We start from the raw sequence: 19,370 nt of genomic DNA on the forward strand, positions 1-19,370 counted from the left end.
AAGTTCATTTTCTCTTTCATATTTCATACTTGGATGAGGCATCATAAAATATAGTCTTCAATTATTGTGTTTTGATGAATTTAGTTTACATATAAGACATTAAATCACCAATTTAGAATAAGGTTGACCAAGGCATTGCAAGACCCAATAGTGAATAAAAAAATCCCAGACATTCAGTATGTGCAGCAGGGTTAATACTTCTTGACCCCTACAGTGCTGGAGGTAAGTCACGTTTGACTGTTTTGTCATGGTTATCCGCCTTAACAATCAGTATTTAGTATGTGACAAATAGATTGCTGTTGTGTGGTGCCTTTTGAGCTCTGTATCTGGAAGTGAATGCTTATTGCAATTTTTCAAAGTATTACTATAAAAGATACAAACCACTGAGGGACTGGCTAACGAGTCATTTTAGACATTTTGCAAACTTCTCTAACAATTTACAATTTTATTTATCAGGATGGCTTGTTTTAAAAGGACACGCTAAATATTATAAACCATGTTTACTGTTGTTTTACCCATCAAAAATGTCACTTCCAGTGGGATATTGCACAAGACAGAATAGCAAGTGAAAATTCGAACATCGAAGAGACTTGAAGTTCATTAAAAACGTTAAACATTCACAAGAAAAAAATGCTGCTTTTAAAGCATTTTTTTAGGGAAGAATAATGCATAGCACCTAGGGACATGACAAAAACGGAAAGCTCAAAGGAGTATTAATATCATATAGCCCTATATTTCAAAAAGTAAAAGAAACTAATGATGTCAATATTTAAAAGGTTTGATTGAATTTTAACCAATAGGAAGTATATGAAGGGGACAAAAATGGATTGTAATGCACATTAGTAATAGGCCAAAAAAAAGAGGATTTTCCTAGGGGCACATGGGGCCACAGAACAGAAATCTTTGCTTTCACACTTGGCTCGCTTGCCTGGTCCGAACCCGAGTTCGATTGCTCCCCCTGCCCCCGCTGGACTGCGTTCATATTATTTTATTTGGGTACGAACCGCGGTTCGTTTGCGTCATCAAGCCAGCAGCTGTTTACCCCGTTGCTTAGTAACGATGGTGCAGGAGAAGGCGGCAAATGCATAACATTCCTCTCTGCACTTTTATATAGTTATGTTTTTGGACCGTTCGTTTGTTTACAAAGCTTCGGTACATAACGGCACTTACGTCTGTCTTACGAATGTACTGCAAATGCTCTAAAGAACGCTGAAGGCAAACAGAAATGAGATGTATTTATATTTATATATTTATAACAGAGATATACTCTGTTTGCAACGCGTCAGTCACGCTCGTCAGGAAAGTGAGTGAAACACACAAACAAACACACATTTTAATCAAATAATACGTCATTAATAGCGGTTCACTTCCGCGATTTGGTACGATTGCGTTCACATCAGCAGCGAACCGTACCGGAGGAGTTCACATGAACCGTATCCCAGACCACCCTTTTCAAGCGGACTCGGGTACGGAAGACAGCGTTCACATCATCCAAACGAACCGAACTCTGACGTCAATCGAACCCGGCACCAAAAGTGCTACATTTACATTTAGTCATTTAGCAGACGCTTTTATCCAAAGCGACTTACAAATGAGGCTAGTGTGAAAGCACCCTTAGAGATGCATTCAAATCACAGGACAATTTTTGTCTTATTGTAAACATTTGCGTGTATTGGCTCTTTATGTAAAAATGGAACAACACTGCTTCAATCTCTAAAAAATGATTAAATAAGATTCCTTCTCCAGTAATCATAAACGACCGTGATTGGTGCACCTTTACCATGGCTGATAAAAGTAACGGCTGCCATGTGACATTGTAGCAGCAGCGTAGAAAATAATTTGTGGTGGCTATTGAATTGTAAATACATAATGAAGAAAAATAATACATTTATGGTGTTTTACCAGTTATTAACAACGTTTGAGCTACATTAAATATTTTCAGCAAAAAAGCGTTTCCTTATTGGTCTGATCGGAGTGCGATTAATCGGACTTGTGAATGCGAACAGACAAACGTAGCAGAGTAGCGATCGAATCGGTCCATTTGTAGCAATTGCAGCAACTGTCTGCTAGTGCAACTCTAAAGCAAACTTTGTTCATTAAATTTGAATATGTATTAAGAATATATAGTTTATAGTGCTATTTAATAAGTCGCTGGGTATTACATATAGGAAATACCAGAAGTCTTTCTCCGCGAGGCCTGTGATATGAATGAAACCTCATGTTGGGTTTAACAGCAACACATCTGTGAACTAGCACCATTTAGCCAGTTAACGTTAGCTACTGTTGGCTGGCTGAATTGGTAAGCCTTTATCTAACTTACCACTCTTACAACGTTTTTATATATACCTATAAAAACAAATCTAGTTATACTTGCGCTGCGTGTTGGATCGCCTGATGAGGTTTATTGGCATTATTCAATCGAGCAACACATACCATATTCTGGACAATACCGAGAACATGGTGCTGCCTTTCTTGGTTTTCTTCTTTTGGTGAATCGCATTTTTTTTTCTTAGATGACGTGGCCTGTTGATTTTTTGTTATTTGTTGCTCTTGGATTGTTACAAGCTCAGCCGCTCCTCTGATATCAGGAGATCTTCGTATTATCCTCATGGATTTGAATTTTTACTCGGATCTCTCTGACGGGACTGGTCAACATGTTGATTCCGAGTTCATGGATAACTCGTCTTACAATGGATATGATCCAGTGAACAAGGTAAATCTGGCACCTTTGTGTAGTAAAATATCTTCAGTTTAATGAACTATACGTTGTTTATTATTGCAGTCATTTAGTGTAGCTTTGATCTATCCGTGTGCATGCAGTTAATAATACTCATTTTAACCTATGCTTTTATAGTTCGCAGGTGGCAATGATTCATACCTGACCATCAGTGGACCTGGTCATCATTGGTCATCTGAGGTAGTGCTACAAAAACCTCAAGTAACTGTTCTATATTCTAAATTCTAGAATTCTGAGTTCTATATTCTGAACTCTCTCTCTATATATAACTCTGTATATACAATGAAATTTAAAAAAATGATATTGATGTAATACATTTTTATATTTATCTATGTATTGTTTCGAAATTATACACCATTTTATATTAACTTTATTTATTTATTTATTTTATTGTAGAAAACATTCCATACACCCTGTCTGGGTGATGAAGAGTTTGAAATCCCACCGATCTCCTTGGATCCAGATTCTGCACTCACCATTGAAGATGTGGAAGCCCATTTTGGAGAGCTGGCTGAACAGGCTGAGACCTCGAGTGCTTCTGGAGTTGGAAATAGTCTTGCCAGTAATCCTGTGGTAGGGGGGAATGATCCCTCTTTTGCTTCTGCTTTCATGAATCCATCATCTCAGGGCATAGAGCACCTGAGTATGGGTGTGATTAACCAGCGGGGGGGAAGTGCACTACTGAGCTCAACTCTGGGTGTGGTAAGCTTTTCTTTTTCTATCAGTGATAATTTGTGTTCATGCTTTTAGGGTGTAAGTATGGGCATTTGAATTGCTGCCGATTTGGAGTAAAGTGTAGAGTTTTCCTTTTTTTTTAAGGATCTTGGGCATTCAGTTGGCTCCCATTTCAACAGTTCCTCTTCCATGACTATTGACGTTCCAATAAACGACATGAACCACAGTCTCTTAGGACACAGCCAGCTCACCACCATAGACCATTCAGATCTAAGTGCTCAGTTAGGGCTCAGCCTTGGTGGTGGAGGCAGTGTGTCAAAGTCTCTTGACCAACCGCTGTCAACCACTGACCCTGCTGGCTCGTTACAGGATGAAGACATGGAGGATTTCAGACAAGTGAGTCTTTCAGTTATGGGCTTGATTGGTGGCACATTTTCTCTCTTTGTTCCATCTTGTAATCTCTCCTCATTTGTGTTTTAGAAAACTATGCTGGTGGACCCATCCTCAGCCTCTCCGGCGATTGTTTCGCACATCCCCAGCTTGACGGGTTCCGCCCAGCTCTCCTCTGCTCCTCCAGCTGTGGTGAGGAGGGTGGGTGGTAAGCCGGCCATGGTGCCTCTGACTGCAGCGGACACAGGAGCAACACACGGAGGCAAAAAAGGAAAAAAGAAGAAAGATCCTAATGAACCACAGAAGCCAGTCTCAGCCTATGCTCTGTTCTTCAGAGACACCCAGGCAGCCATTAAAGGCCAGAACCCCAATGCCACATTCGGTGAGGTGTCAAAGATAGTGGCGTCCATGTGGGACAGCCTTGGAGAGGAGCAAAAACAGGTGGAGTATAGTTTTTCAGTGGTAAAAAATGCAATCTATTTAAAATATACACTACCACTCAAGTGTGGCCAGTACTTTTTTGTGTGTGTTAAGAAATTGTTTGTCAAGGATTTTTTTTATTTTTATCAAGGATGCATTATCGTGGGGAAGTCGTGGCCTAATGGTTAGAGAGTGGGACTCGTAACCCAAAGGTTGCGGGTTCGAGTCTCGTACCGGCAGGGATTGTAGGTGGGGGGAGTGAATGTACAGCGCTCTCTTCCACCTTCAATACCACGACTGAGGTGCCCTTGAGCAAGGCACCGAACCCCCAACTGCTCCCCGGGCGCCGCAGCAAAAATGGCTGCCCGCTGCTCCGGGTGTGTGTTCACGGTGTGTGTGTGTTCACTGCTGTGTGTGTGCACTTTGGATGGGATAAATGCAGAGCAGCTGTTTACCCCGTTGCTTAGTAACGATGGTGCAGGAGAAGGCGGCAAATGCATAACATTCCTCTCTGCACTTTTATATAGTTACGTTTTTGGACCGTTCGTTTTGTTTACAAAGCTTCGTTACATAACGGCACTTACGTCTGTCTTACGAATGTACTGCAAATGCTCTAAAGAACGCTGAAGGCAAACAGAAATGAGATGTATTTATATTTATATATTTATAACAGAGATATACTCTGTTTGCAACGCGTCAGTCACGCTCGTCAGGAAAGTGAGTGAAACACACAAACAAACACACATTTTAATCAAATAATACGTCATTAATAGCGGTTCACTTCCGCGATTTGGTACGATTGCGTTCACATCAGCAGCGAACCGTACCGGAGGAGTTCACATGAACCGTATCCCAGACCACCCTTTTCAAGCGGACTCGGGTACGGAAGACAGCGTTCACATCATCCAAACGAACCGAACTCTGACGTCAATCGAACCCGGCACCAAAAGTGCTACATTTACATTTAGTCATTTAGCAGACGCTTTTATCCAAAGCGACTTACAAATGAGGCTAGTGTGAAAGCACCCTTAGAGATGCATTCAAATCACAGGACAATTTTTGTCTTATTGTAAACATTTGCGTGTATTGGCTCTTTATGTAAAAATGGAACAACACTGCTTCAATCTCTAAAAAATGATTAAATAAGATTCCTTCTCCAGTAATCATAAACGACCGTGATTGGTGCACCTTTACCATGGCTGATAAAAGTAACGGCTGCCATGTGACATTGTAGCAGCAGCGTAGAAAATAATTTGTGGTGGCTATTGAATTGTAAATACATAATGAAGAAAAATAATACATTTATGGTGTTTTACCAGTTATTAACAACGTTTGAGCTACATTAAATATTTTCAGCAAAAAAGCGTTTCCTTATTGGTCTGATCGGAGTGCGATTAATCGGACTTGTGAATGCGAACAGACAAACGTAGCAGAGTAGCGATCGAATCGGTCCATTTGTAGCAATTGCAGCAACTGTCTGCTAGTGCAACTCTAAAGCAAACTTTGTTCATTAAATTTGAATATGTATTAAGAATATATAGTTTATAGTGCTATTTAATAAGTCGCTGGGTATTACATATAGGAAATACCAGAAGTCTTTCTCCGCGAGGCCTGTGATATGAATGAAACCTCATGTTGGGTTTAACAGCAACACATCTGTGAACTAGCACCATTTAGCCAGTTAACGTTAGCTACTGTTGGCTGGCTGAATTGGTAAGCCTTTATCTAACTTACCACTCTTACAACGTTTTTATATATACCTATAAAAACAAATCTAGTTATACTTGCGCTGCGTGTTGGATCGCCTGATGAGGTTTATTGGCATTATTCAATCGAGCAACACATACCATATTCTGGACAATACCGAGAACATGGTGCTGCCTTTCTTGGTTTTCTTCTTTTGGTGAATCGCATTTTTTTTTCTTAGATGACGTGGCCTGTTGATTTTTTGTTATTTGTTGCTCTTGGATTGTTACAAGCTCAGCCGCTCCTCTGATATCAGGAGATCTTCGTATTATCCTCATGGATTTGAATTTTTACTCGGATCTCTCTGACGGGACTGGTCAACATGTTGATTCCGAGTTCATGGATAACTCGTCTTACAATGGATATGATCCAGTGAACAAGGTAAATCTGGCACCTTTGTGTAGTAAAATATCTTCAGTTTAATGAACTATACGTTGTTTATTATTGCAGTCATTTAGTGTAGCTTTGATCTATCCGTGTGCATGCAGTTAATAATACTCATTTTAACCTATGCTTTTATAGTTCGCAGGTGGCAATGATTCATACCTGACCATCAGTGGACCTGGTCATCATTGGTCATCTGAGGTAGTGCTACACAAACCTCAAGTAACTGTTCTATATTCTAAATTCTAGAATTCTGAGTTCTATATTCTGAACTCTCTCTCTATATATAACTCTGTATATACAATGAAATTTAAAAAAATGATATTGATGTAATACATTTTTATATTTATCTATGTATTGTTTCGAAATTATACACCATTTTATATTAACTTTATTTATTTATTTATTTTATTGTAGAAAACATTCCATACACCCTGTCTGGGTGATGAAGAGTTTGAAATCCCACCGATCTCCTTGGATCCAGATTCTGCACTCACCATTGAAGATGTGGAAGCCCATTTTGGAGAGCTGGCTGAACAGGCTGAGACCTCGAGTGCTTCTGGAGTTGGAAATAGTCTTGCCAGTAATCCTGTGGTAGGGGGGAATGATCCCTCTTTTGCTTCTGCTTTCATGAATCCATCATCTCAGGGCATAGAGCACCTGAGTATGGGTGTGATTAACCAGCGGGGGGGAAGTGCACTACTGAGCTCAACTCTGGGTGTGGTAAGCTTTTCTTTTTCTATCAGTGATAATTTGTGTTCATGCTTTTAGGGTGTAAGTATGGGCATTTGAATTGCTGCCGATTTGGAGTAAAGTGTAGAGTTTTCCTTTTTTTTTAAGGATCTTGGGCATTCAGTTGGCTCCCATTTCAACAGTTCCTCTTCCATGACTATTGACGTTCCAATAAACGACATGAACCACAGTCTCTTAGGACACAGCCAGCTCACCACCATAGACCATTCAGATCTAAGTGCTCAGTTAGGGCTCAGCCTTGGTGGTGGAGGCAGTGTGTCAAAGTCTCTTGACCAACCGCTGTCAACCACTGACCCTGCTGGCTCGTTACAGGATGAAGACATGGAGGATTTCAGACAAGTGAGTCTTTCAGTTATGGGCTTGATTGGTGGCACATTTTCTCTCTTTGTTCCATCTTGTAATCTCTCCTCATTTGTGTTTTAGAAAACTATGCTGGTGGACCCATCCTCAGCCTCTCCGGCGATTGTTTCGCACATCCCCAGCTTGACGGGTTCCGCCCAGCTCTCCTCTGCTCCTCCAGCTGTGGTGAGGAGGGTGGGTGGTAAGCCGGCCATGGTGCCTCTGACTGCAGCGGACACAGGAGCAACACACGGAGGCAAAAAAGGAAAAAAGAAGAAAGATCCTAATGAACCACAGAAGCCAGTCTCAGCCTATGCTCTGTTCTTCAGAGACACCCAGGCAGCCATTAAAGGCCAGAACCCCAATGCCACATTCGGTGAGGTGTCAAAGATAGTGGCGTCCATGTGGGACAGCCTTGGAGAGGAGCAAAAACAGGTGGAGTATAGTTTTTCAGTGGTAAAAAATGCAATCTATTTAAAATATACACTACCACTCAAGTGTGGCCAGTACTTTTTTGTGTGTGTTAAGAAATTGTTTGTCAAGGATTTTTTTTATTTTTATCAAGGATGCATTATCGTGGGGAAGTCGTGGCCTAATGGTTAGAGAGTGGGACTCGTAACCCAAAGGTTGCGGGTTCGAGTCTCGTACCGGCAGGGATTGTAGGTGGGGGGAGTGAATGTACAGCGCTCTCTTCCACCTTCAATACCACGACTGAGGTGCCCTTGAGCAAGGCACCGAACCCCCAACTGCTCCCCGGGCGCCGCAGCAAAAATGGCTGCCCGCTGCTCCGGGTGTGTGTTCACGGTGTGTGTGTGTTCACTGCTGTGTGTGTGCACTTTGGATGGGTTAAATGCAGAGCACTAATTCCAAGTACGGGTCACCATACTTGGCCACATGTCACGTCACTTTCACTTTCACTTTCATTATATTAATTAAAAGTGGCATTAACTACATTTATAATGTTACAAAAGTTGTCTATTTCAAATAAATCTTACACTGTCATCTATTGGTCAGACAAACTGATTCTCCTGCCCCAAACTGACACCATCGGCTAATTTATACTTCAGGCCAATTATTGAAATGCAGTCAAGTCTAATAAGACTTCAAAGTCATTAAAAATTCTGTGTAAACACACCATGTGCAAGAAAAAAACTTATTTCAGAAGTTGGCAATGGAATTGCATCGTCTTTTTCCAAATATTTGTTGTTTAGAAGTTTTAAAAGAGGGAATTGTATTTGGAACTGTATGATTCCCATTTTTTGAGTAATTTTGAGTTTTTAATGAACATTTCAGGTTTACAAAAGGAAAACGGATGCAGCCAAGAAAGAGTATCTGAAAGCGTTAGCAGCCTACAGAGCAAATCAACTCTCAAAAGTGAGTGAATTGTTTCTGGTTCGTCCTCTGTGGGTTTTTGATTTCCAGTCTTATTTCTTTCTTTCTTTTCTTTGTTTCTCATCAGTCATCTACTGAGGTGGAGGATAGCGCTCCTTCTACTCCTCCCTCTGTCCCCTGTCCCGCACCCGTCACTTCTGCTCCTGCTGCCCCTGCCCGTCCACGGCTGACGCCCATCCCTGAGCAGAACACCATCACCAACATCTGCGCCTCCAATATCATCCTCGACGGGCCTCAAGTCACCACCCGTTCCCGCACGGGCTCTCTACCCCTGGCCATCAGCCAGCCCCCGACCCCCACTGTCACAAAAATCATCATCTCCAAACAGATGCTGGGAGGTTCTCAGATCCACCAGATCCCCACGTCCATGGTGACGGTGATTCCAGCTGGATTGCGAGCCGTGCAGCCGGCTGCTGCTGGACGACAGCCTCCACCACTGCAGCAGATGCAGGGCACCCCACCGCCACCACGTCTGCAGCAGATGGTACAAACACAAGCCCCGCCTCCGCTTCAGGCCAAGCCCCGTGGAGGGGCAGGAGGCTCTGTGGCTGTCACGGCTACACCACCTCCACCTCTTCAGATAAAGATTGTCCCTGCTTCTTTACACTCCGACCTCTCCACACCGATTATTGTTACTACAGCTACAAGTGCTAATCCTGTTATTGCCTCAACCACCATCTCAGCCTCAGCACATCCCGCCCCTGTTGAGGTGCAAGTTGAAGAGCCCAGAGAGGAGTTGGTCACTGGGATGGATGAGGCTGTGACGGAGGAACCCGAAGAGGTTCGTTTTTCCCTTAATTAAAGGGATAGTCCACCTAAAAATGAAAATTGTCATTAGGCCTGGGCGATAAAACGGTATTGATATTTATCGACGGTACACCTTCTTCGATAACGATAAAAACAAATGTACGATATAGGCTATGAGTGACGCAGACAGCACACACGAACACATGCTGAATTGAGTGCTGTGCCTGCCTGTGATGAGGAGATTGTGAATAAAAAAATGAATATTAGTCGAATTTAAAATAAACATTTGCATTTGAATGTTAGGAGTGCGAGGGAGTGTCATCAGTGGCGCATGATATGCAGTGATAATGATGTAAGTGACGTTGTTGCATTTTAATGTTTTGTCAGTCTAGCCCACGCGATGCGCCGCTGCTGTGTTATGCATTCAAAATATTAGAGAAATATAGAAGCTCAGTGCGGAGAAGATCTTGATAAAGGTTAAAACCGAAACCAAGCCATTCACACAGATGCATTCAGCGCATTTTTTAGATGGATAAATATGACTGTTGCACTCGCGTCCCACACAAGAGATGTATAGAAAGCCATGCGATGTTAAAGCAGTTTAAACTTTTAGAAAACACGTCGCGAATTTGTGGAGGTTTATTCCTTTTCACTGCGTCTCATGTTTTTAAATGCAATCTGCGTGATGGGCAATTTGGCTCTTTGTATTAAGCAATGCATAAATACATGATGCTGTTTTGTTCATAATTGTTTATCTAATTTACTAAATTATATTTGATGTAATGCACGTTTTTTTATAGACAGTTATTTTTTTGCATTGACAATTTAAATGTGCTGCATTATTTTGCTCATTGCGCCCTCCTGTGGCCTCGGGAGACAAGCCAAAAGATTCCTTGAGACCTATTTAATCTGCATATAAAATATTAGAGATGTGATATTTGTTTAAATTTTTTTTTAACTAAATTAAGTTTCACTGTTAAAACTAAAAATATTTGTTGTTTGTCTCAATAAATTGGGCTAATTTAAAAATAGTTAAATTTAAACTTTTTTTCTATTGCTCTGTTTTAAAAAAGGTTATAAAAAATGTCAATAATTATCGATACCGAACGATATGAAACATTATATCGTTGATACATTTTTTAGCTATATCGCCCAGCCCTAATTGACATACGTTGTTTCAAAGCTTTTTCCGAAAGTGTCGTTACCCAACTATGGTTTCCGTGTTTCCTGAAACCATAGTTCAAATGAACATTTGCATATAGCATCGCAAACTTATGTGGTTCCACCACCTGTGCATGATGTCGTCAATGACAGTCCTATACTGTTCAACCAACATGGTTTAAACAACCATTTTACAAGTTTCAGGAAACAGACCCGAGTACATAGTTGGTTAGTTTCTTCAACGATGCTTCACACTATAGTACCTAGTCAGGAAGTTACCCCTGTATGACCTCTGTATCACACCACTGTATGACTTTGTTCTTTAAAATATCATCTGTTATGTTCTAAAGAAGAAAAGTGGTCACCGAAGAGTTTCAGTTCCCACTTCATACAAACTTCTATTGTATGAACCAAAAATACAATGGAAGTCAAAGGCAACTGAGTTTTTATTTTTGGGTGACTATTCTTTTACTATTAAGAGCTACTGTAATTGAACTTATTAGTAACAGCCATAAACGAAAAGATTAAAAGATCAAACACAAGTTATGTTCTTCAGCGATGTTTTATCCGTTCTTTTTCAGATGGAGATGGAGGTAAGTGTTGCTCCTGAGGCCTCCTCTTCAGCTCCTCCTACAAATCTCTGTGTCCGTGCTGGATGTACAAACCCTGCCGTGGAGAGTCGAGACTGGGATAAAGAGTATTGCAGCAATGAATGTGTGGCAACACACTGCAGGTTTGTTTTTTGTGTGCATGTGCTTGTTTAAATTATTTTTTTTATTTGTAAGGTGGTTTTTGTATGGCCAGATTAACATGCTAATTTCGCTATTTACTCTCTTAACAGGGATATTTTCATGGCCTGGTGTTCAATCAAGAGCCAGAACTCAGCCACCGTCAAATAAATGAGAATCCTCCTGTTTCTGGCCCTTAACATGCCTGGATATCTTTTTATGTGAACACAACAGAAGTTTACTGGATTTCTGAGTGAAGGTGTAGTGTTTTTGTTGTAAATAGCTAAGGCATGAAAAAAAAATCACTCCCCAACTTGTTTGTTTTCCACATTGAAATTGTCAGAAAAAGACTTATGTGATTGTAGTACTTTATTTGGACCATATTTGTTTTCCACTCAGTTTTGCTCCAGTGATTTATTTTTTTATGTGTGTTTCTAGTGATTTGTGTTAAAGTGGGACAAAATCCAAACCTTTGTATTATATTCAAATATAGTAGTTTTGATTATGATGAAAAATTTGAGTGTTAGTGAATCTCAAGTCATACAATCATTCTGGAATTCTATTATTTTTTTGTTTAATGCCATTTTCTCATGTTGTACTGACAGTATCTTAGATCAGTGTTCAGAAGTGCTCTCATGTCAAATATTTTTGCCTTAGTTATGGGGTTTTGCTGACTTTTTTTTTTAGATTGTGTTACAGAAATTATTCAAGTGTTAATAAAAGGCAGCCAAAATGGTTTAAGTTTCTGAAGTCATTGTTAACCGACAACTTTGAAATGAAGTGTTTTTAGTCCACTATAAAAGGCGTCTTTGTCTACCGATGACTATTCAAACATATATTCTGATACAATATAGCATAGAAGCCAATATAGTAGAATGAAGTTTTTTTTTAATCTGAAAAAAATATAAACAAGTGCTCTTTTTTTGTTCACAAAACATATTTCTTGTTAAATATTATTCATACTTTTTCTTCCCTTTGAACTAACAAGTTTATATTTTAATATTTTAACATTCACATAGCCATAGTTCTCTCATGTCAGTTAATGGTTACATTACCATTAAACAAAATGCAAGTAATAAAATATTTCCTTTGTGTTTTATTTTGGTTATTTTAAATCAATTGTATTATTTTTTATATTTCTATAAAAGGATGATTTAATTATTAGCATTTCATCAATATTCTTCACGAACCCTCATCTAGATAATCAGTTCAAGTGCAAGGTTACTTTGAAGGAACAAATACAAATGCTTTTTCATCCATCAATCAAAGATCCCAACATTTTTTTCTCCATTGCACTTCTGGAACAATTAGTTGCATTACTCAATAGCAAGAAATTATATATGGTTGCTCCTTTCATCAGCCCAGTAAAAAAATCAGCCCAGTAAACAAAGACAAGGTTGTTTATTCAAAAAGAAACTATATATGTTTGTCAAAGGCTACGAGGATGAGAATGGAAAAACAAAGTATAGTGAAACCATTTCTTTTCAAACTCACAAATCTAAGTTACTACATGTTTGTTTGTTTGTTTTATATCAAACTAAAAACAAGTGATTGACAAAGCATAGCTGGTTAAAAAAACACACAAAAAAACAATTTCAAGTTTATAAAAAAATAAAATAAAAAAAAAATCTCCGGCAATTTAAGATTTAAAGAAAAATGTTTGCTTGGTCCAAACAAAGATATCACATTAAAATGTAAAAAAGCACATTTAAAAGACATAAAAATGGAAAAATGCAAGCAGTAGTGTTACAGCATTTTTTTTTTTTAAATCAGCTTAAAGTGAACAAAGCGTGCTAAGAAAGTGAAGTTTTAAAAATCTCTGTAAAGAACAAATCACTTCAAAAAGGATTACAAAGACATATAAAGCCCTGTGAATCCTGCAGCATCCAATCGTCTCCAGTGTTCAACCACACATTAACCCACTTGAATGGGTCCAGACAAGCAAGTTAAAAGGTTTAGGAATGTTAAGTGTTATGACAGAAAATAAAGTCATTCTTTGAAAAATAAAGAGTTTAAAACCATCCTAGAACTATGATTTTAGTATTTACATCAAGCAAGAATCAGTCATACTTGTATTGGACTGCATGACTGCGCCCTCTAAAGCCCTGTATGTGTTACACTTTACACTTAGGGGCAAGATCCTAATGAAGAATAAAACGTTTGTATAGTATTAGCACAGATACAGTCGGGGGCAGAGATTACAATAGAAGAAAACTGTCCAGAAACATTTGCAACATGACATAACGGAGAAAAAGTGAACACAAAATGAGTTGCCCTGACGTTCTTACTGCCATTGTGTACTATATTTACCGCCTGGATACAGTGGTTCTGATGTGAGGTAGAAATGTGGCCTTTGGTTTAGGTCACACACAACGTTTGTCAGTTATTGAAGAGTTCGAAAGCTAACTGGCGCCGCGTGAGTGAGCCTGTGTTTCTCAAGGTTCTTGTGGATCCTAAAACCCTTCGAGCACAGGTTGCAAATGAAGGGTTTTTCACCTGTGTGAAAGCGCAGATGAGCCTTCAAATTGTTTTTGAGACGGAAGCCTTTCCTGCAGTGCGGGCAGACGTGAGGTCTCTCTCCAGTGTGGAAGCGCTCGTGTCTTCGCAAGCTTTTCCTCAGGGCAAATGTTTTTTTACATTTCCTGCATGAATACGGCTTTTCGCCTGTATGAAATCGCTCGTGCCGCTTCAGGATCTTCTTGCGTTTGAACTTCTTGCCGCAGATCTTGCAGGCATAAGCATGTCCGTGTGCGAGAACACCCTGCAGGCGCCAAATGCCATTCCCGCAATCTTTAAAGCAGCACAGCCGACGTCCCGTATGGACACGCTGATGGGTTCGCAGGTCTTTGGGTGTAGAGAAGCATTTTCTGTTGGAACCGTTTGGCCTTTGCGCACTTGACAGCATCAGGAGATTCACAAGCCGCACAGAGCAAGGCCGTAACAGTTTGCAATCGAAGGGCGTTTGGCTTAGCTGGAAACGCACCTTCTTGGCATTCTCAGCACTGTTACCTGATGCCTGGCTGAATTCAGTGGCCTCCGCTGGGGTTTTGCTGGACTGCGGAGGTTCTGTGAGAGGTGACTTTTCAACAGATGGCAAAGAACTGACTTCCATAAGGCCAAGGTCCCACTGGCTCATAGTGTCGGAAGAAAGGTCTGCACTGGGAATGCTATCTAAAACAGAGCTGAACGGATGAGAATCTGAATCGACTACAGAGTGTGAAGAGGATTCCTCAAGTCCCTGAAGACCTAAAAAGAAAATTTATTAATTCTTTACTATTTTGTGTAAAAAAAAAAATTAATAAAACATTAAATTACAGGAGCATCAAAGGGTTTATTTCCGGATAGAAAAACTACAATTTATGCATTTAACTCATGTAGTTCAGTATAGTTGGTTAGCTTTGTACAGTATAGGGCTGCACGATAAATCGAAATGGAATCGAGATCTCGATTCGACAGAAGCTGCGATTGTCGTGCGTATCTTTCAGTGAAGCACGGTTCTGTGATCAGCAGTAAATCTCCATCCAAAGGCCAGAGGGCGCTCTCACGCTGAAACTCCAAATACGCCTTGCAGAAGAAACCCAGAAAATGCCTATTGCTGCAGCTGAATAAACAGAAGATTCAACTGCTTTCATTGATTCAACGTGCGGCTATGTGTAGTAAATTCTGCTCCATCTGAAAGCACGTGATGATTTCCTGCTGATTACAGAACCGGCATTACTATCAAAATGCGCATGACAATCGCATTCGATTAATCGTGCAGCCCTAGTACAGTAAAACACTTTTAAATATAAATGATTATGAATCAAGCATGTCTGGTTTCCTCATACCATTTTCCTGAATTATCTCTGGTGTCTTTAAGTCATCTGTCCATGGGACTTCATGAATTAAGCCGTCTCCTCCACCAATCCCCTAAAACAGTATACAATACATGTGACTTGGTCAGTAAGGCAAAAGAAACAGAAATTACAAAGTTAACATACTACAACAAATTGCAATATTTTTCAGTTTTTACTCAATGTCATGGTTCCCAAATGGGTTTCGTGAGGGAACTGCAGGAGGTTCATGAGGTTATGAAAAGCTTTTAATAAATTATATTCAATATAGAACAAAAAATAAATAAATGGGATTGCACAATAACCACAATATAGCTTTTACGTTACTTAAATTAAAGTCTTTGACTTAATTATATAACTGTATGGTCTTACGCGCTGCTTGTTTCTGAGTAAAGCACAGGCAAATCGTAATCAAGTGTTTTCAGAGTCTCGGTTCAAATTAAATGCAGTGAACTCTAGCTCTGCATGAAATGCAACATGTGCTAGGTTTACTTTATTTACACACTGCCAACGTAATTTCCAACCTTTTTGTAGTGAGAAGTTTAAAGCATTTCACCAGCATTTTGCCAAAATAAAAGAATGAGAAATATTAAATAACCTCATGGTTTGAATGTTTTAAATTGAAGAATTTAAGACAAATATTAGTCCTGAAAATTGTAGTTTAAAACAAATTATTGTAATTATTATAAAATAAAAATTAATTTTACAGCACCCTTGTCATTTACAACAGTAATGTTCCTGTCTTCATTTTTAGAATTAGCTACAATAATAATAATAATAACAATTAGTAACAATAATAATAATAATAGCAATAATAATTACAAGTGTGAATGTTTGGACTGAGACTCACACCTAAAAAGAGCTTTGAGTCAACTTTAAAGTCCAGTCCAAAAAATATCAAATATTTGATCCATTTACTTGCATGTCATATAACCAATAAATGACACCAGAAAACTGTGAACATGCAAATGTTTTGTAAAAAATATTGATAAATTAATTTACATTTCAGGTTTGAAATCTAAGATGTGTAATGAATATTATTTCATCAAAGTTGAACATTTCATTTAAACCTAATAAGATAAAGTAAAAAATCAGCACCACCTACAGTTTCTTTGAAGATAGTGCATGGAAGGTCAACCATGCATTGCAAATCCACAGCTTCTGGAGACTCTTCGCAGAGAGCTTCAGAGGGAGAAAGCCCCTCCTCTCCTTTGGATTCCTGCAGAAAAATCTTGTCTCTCTCAGTGGACGTGCACTGATCTGAATGGGGTTTGGGGGTGGGAAAGAATACAATATGTTACAATTCAGAAACATGAGAAACCTGGTCTGTGTCAATTACAGTGCTGCTGGCTTTTCTTAAAGCACATTATTTAGAGTTTTAAGAGCACATTGTCCTTTCAAAAATCATTTGAACTTTTGAATTTGAAAGGTGCCTGAGTCTGAGAATCAAGCTCAGCTTTACATGGACAAGGGAATAAAAACAAAAACAAACAGATTTACAAACTTCTCAAAAACTCATATCATGATGATTAATTATTACTCGTTTTAAGAAAGGTCACATGCACAAATGTATTTTTGCATGAAAACTAAGCAATGGTCTGCACAATATAAACGCTGCAAAGATGGACTTTAACCTTGAAATATCAGTCAACAGACTGTTGCAACTACTTTTAAAATATGGCAAACCATTCTAACCTTAAAACTAAACAGTATTTATTTTTATGTTACTTGCTATTTTCAAGCAATCCAATAATGAATAATGCATTTTCAGTTTCAATAAGTAAGTAACTATTTGACAGGAGTACTTATTCCAACAGTGACTTTAATCTATTCATTTAGTTTCATTCATTTACTCATGTCATTCAGTTTAGAGTATAACATGAATCAGCAAATCATATATAGTCCTTATATAGATAGATATTACTAATAATAGATACAGATAGAAAAACGAAGAGATACGTTTGGCTTGAATGAACACACTATATCACAAACCAATACGCATTTACTCACTTCATTGCAGGGTTGCACTAACATTTAGCATACCACTATGCAGAAATGTTACTTAAAATATCAGTTCAGTAGGTCTAATATTTGGTCTAACGAGTAACAAGTAATGAAGTGCTAGGTATTAGGTTGTCTAGCCTAATAAATTGTAACAAAATACCACTGGAATAGAGACTAATAGCAAAAGAAGATGAAAGTTCTATCTAATAAACAGTTACTAGGAAAATTAAACTATACCAGCCACTATAATAATAACAATAATAAGAAAGAAAGAAAGAAATACCAGTGACATAAAATAGACACTAGTTCATTTTAAGGAATATATAATTCAAGGCTTGCCACATAGGATAGACCCTACTTCCGGTCCACTCCTGTTGAATTTAACAAATGTGGAAGTAAAACCCAGCTACACACACAGCTAGAGAAGTGGCTGTTGTTTACGCCGAGAAACATACCCTGATGGTGGGACAGCAGTGTCTCTCCTACTTGCACACCGACGCTACAAACCATCTTGTCAGAGAGATTAGTCAATGCACTTTCCATATGAGCCCTGATGTCAGGGACACACACTAGATTTTCCTTGATCTGAGCTTCTCTATCGACCGTGCAGCCATGGCAATCCAATGCGCGTCCTTTGAAAACTTTCGTTATCTCCACGACGGCCACCTTCAGTAACACCTCCATAACGGCCGCCACCTCGGCTTGAAACCTGGACACGGACTCGGACATTTTGCTCGCGGTCTGAACATGCACAATATTAGTTACAATGTATAAACAAACGGATCGATTGTGCAGTCGTTTGTGGTCATAGCCACATGGCTAAAATGGAAGTAATGGGCGTGTCTGATGACATTCCACAATGACGTATGCACGTACACAGTGGTGGCGCCAAATCCAGACGTCGCTTATGGAATGTTGATCACAAAATTTTGGTGTCGGTTATTTGGTCATTTATTTTAGAATATCCATTGTTTAAAGTTTGTATCTTTATAGAAATGTAGTCCAAACCTTAAGTCTTGTTTGTACTACATACGTGCTGACATAGCAAAACATAACAAAAAATTACTTAGTTATTAAAACTTAAAATTTTTATTCTATTTTTACACTGATGTTTGTAAAAAAAAATTGCTTTTCGGTAAAGCTTTTCGGATATTTCCTTCCATATTGTGACAGCCTACATTCAAATCGTAAAAGAAAGAAATATTAAAGGGGTCATATGATGCTGCTAAAAAGAACATTATTCATCGGTTGTTAATGGGATTTTTAGATGTGGGCGTTGCACTCAAAAATGGAGGCAGATGAAAGCAAGGCGGAGTTTAAGCGGACTACATGATTGGAGTAGTCCAAGAGAGGTTATCATCACTGGAAGATCCAGTTATAACATTTTGATTAAACATCACAAGATAAAAAAAAAAGTCTACAACATGATCCTTTAGAAAATATGGTGTTATCATTTCATGCCAACTTTATGCAGTAAAAACTGCAACCCCATAGAAAATTAATACAAAATAATACAGCTAATATAAAAATTAGTTTGACCTCCTAAAGTTGACTTCCTTTGCTGTCCATTTGTTGAAAAAGTAATGAATGAATGAATAAATATCAATAAAAAGTTTGTTGTACCCTATTTGTGGAAAGTGCCACATTTGGAACAAAGCAAATAAAGTCAGAATAATGAGGCAAAAATAAGAAATCACACAACCACATCACAGAGACACTTTTGCGATATCTATGTGAAATAGTAAACCCTTGTGACCACAGGAGAGAGGCAAAACATATTTTGTACCAAAAGTATCATCTGCTAGGACTCAAGGTTATTATAGTTTTGAATTTTTAAATTCGTTTTATTTTAATATCGTTTTCAAATCTGCTATACAATTCAGTTTAGTTTGTATTAGTTTCATTAATATTGTTGTTAGTTTTAGTTTAGTTTTTATTTTGTGAACACATTTTTATTTAGTTTTTATATAGTTTAGTTTCAGTTTTAATTAAAGGTTAGCAGAATTAACAGATCACTTCCAGAGCGCAGGCCAAAGAAAGACTTAGGCATAATTTAGCCTT

General features: G+C 38.7%; 3 protein-coding genes across 6 annotated transcripts; 2 read left to right on the forward strand and 1 right to left on the reverse strand.

The window, feature by feature from the left end:
• Positions 1–2,005: 2,005 nt before the first annotated feature.
• LOC107738207 (TOX high mobility group box family member 4-like) lies at positions 2,006–4,865 on the forward strand. Its single transcript, XM_016549943.1, has 6 exons — positions 2,006–2,713; positions 2,855–2,917; positions 3,134–3,439; positions 3,557–3,808; positions 3,893–4,273; positions 4,842–4,865. Exons 1-6 carry the CDS (start codon positions 2,609–2,611, stop codon positions 4,863–4,865), a joined length of 1,131 nt encoding a protein of 376 aa, XP_016405429.1. The 5' UTR covers positions 2,006–2,608.
• Positions 4,866–5,641: 776 nt separating this feature from the next.
• LOC107738143 (TOX high mobility group box family member 4-A-like) lies at positions 5,642–12,315 on the forward strand. 4 transcript variants are annotated; one of them, XM_016549845.1, is made up of 10 exons: positions 5,642–5,935; positions 6,150–6,349; positions 6,491–6,574; positions 6,770–7,075; positions 7,193–7,444; positions 7,529–7,879; positions 8,738–8,818; positions 8,904–9,617; positions 11,326–11,477; positions 11,586–12,315. In XM_016549845.1, the coding sequence occupies exons 2-10, from the start codon at positions 6,245–6,247 to the stop codon at positions 11,641–11,643; spliced, it is 2,103 nt and encodes a 700-aa protein (XP_016405331.1). In that variant the 5' UTR covers positions 5,642–5,935; positions 6,150–6,244; the 3' UTR covers positions 11,644–12,315. The 4 variants fall into 4 exon arrangements, with proteins under 4 accessions (XP_016405331.1, XP_016405332.1, XP_016405330.1 ...); XM_016549846.1 differs by having other exon boundaries at positions 6,225–6,349; XM_016549844.1 differs by having other exon boundaries at positions 5,642–6,349.
• An 899-nt stretch (positions 12,316–13,214) lies between these two features.
• On the reverse strand, positions 13,215–18,151 carry LOC107738144 (zinc finger protein 502-like). Its single transcript, XM_016549849.1, has 4 exons — positions 17,765–18,151; positions 16,411–16,565; positions 15,300–15,381; positions 13,215–14,718 (listed from the first exon to the last, which is right to left on the reverse strand). The coding sequence occupies exons 1-4, from the start codon at positions 18,036–18,038 to the stop codon at positions 13,856–13,858; spliced, it is 1,374 nt and encodes a 457-aa protein (XP_016405335.1). The 5' UTR covers positions 18,039–18,151; the 3' UTR covers positions 13,215–13,855.
• Between the last annotated feature and the right edge of the window lie 1,219 nt (positions 18,152–19,370).

Source organism: Sinocyclocheilus rhinocerous, unplaced genomic scaffold (genome assembly GCF_001515625.1).
Source record: "Sinocyclocheilus rhinocerous isolate Xijiao unplaced genomic scaffold, SAMN03320098_v1.1 scaffold254, whole genome shotgun sequence".
NCBI classification, from domain to species: Eukaryota; Metazoa; Chordata; class Actinopteri; order Cypriniformes; family Cyprinidae; genus Sinocyclocheilus; species Sinocyclocheilus rhinocerous.

Coding starts and splice junctions, on each gene's coding strand:
- LOC107738144 (XM_016549849.1), bottom strand. CDS start 18,038: ATGTCCGAGTCCGTGTCCAGGTTTCAAGCCGAGGTGGCGGCCGTTATG. Junction 15,382..16,410: donor GCACTATCTTCAAAGAAACT/GTAGGTGGTGCT, acceptor ATACTGTTTTAG/GGGATTGGTGGAGGAGACGG. Junction 14,719..15,299: donor AGAGATAATTCAGGAAAATG/GTATGAGGAAAC, acceptor TTTTCTTTTTAG/GTCTTCAGGGACTTGAGGAA.
- LOC107738207 (XM_016549943.1), top strand. CDS start 2,609: ATGGATTTGAATTTTTACTCGGATCTCTCTGACGGGACTGGTCAACAT. Junction 3,440..3,556: donor TGAGCTCAACTCTGGGTGTG/GTAAGCTTTTCT, acceptor TTTTTTTTTAAG/GATCTTGGGCATTCAGTTGG. Junction 3,809..3,892: donor ACATGGAGGATTTCAGACAA/GTGAGTCTTTCA, acceptor TTTGTGTTTTAG/AAAACTATGCTGGTGGACCC.
- LOC107738143 (XM_016549844.1), top strand. CDS start 6,245: ATGGATTTGAATTTTTACTCGGATCTCTCTGACGGGACTGGTCAACAT. Junction 6,350..6,490: donor GATATGATCCAGTGAACAAG/GTAAATCTGGCA, acceptor ATGCTTTTATAG/TTCGCAGGTGGCAATGATTC. Junction 11,478..11,585: donor TGTGTGGCAACACACTGCAG/GTTTGTTTTTTG, acceptor CTCTCTTAACAG/GGATATTTTCATGGCCTGGT.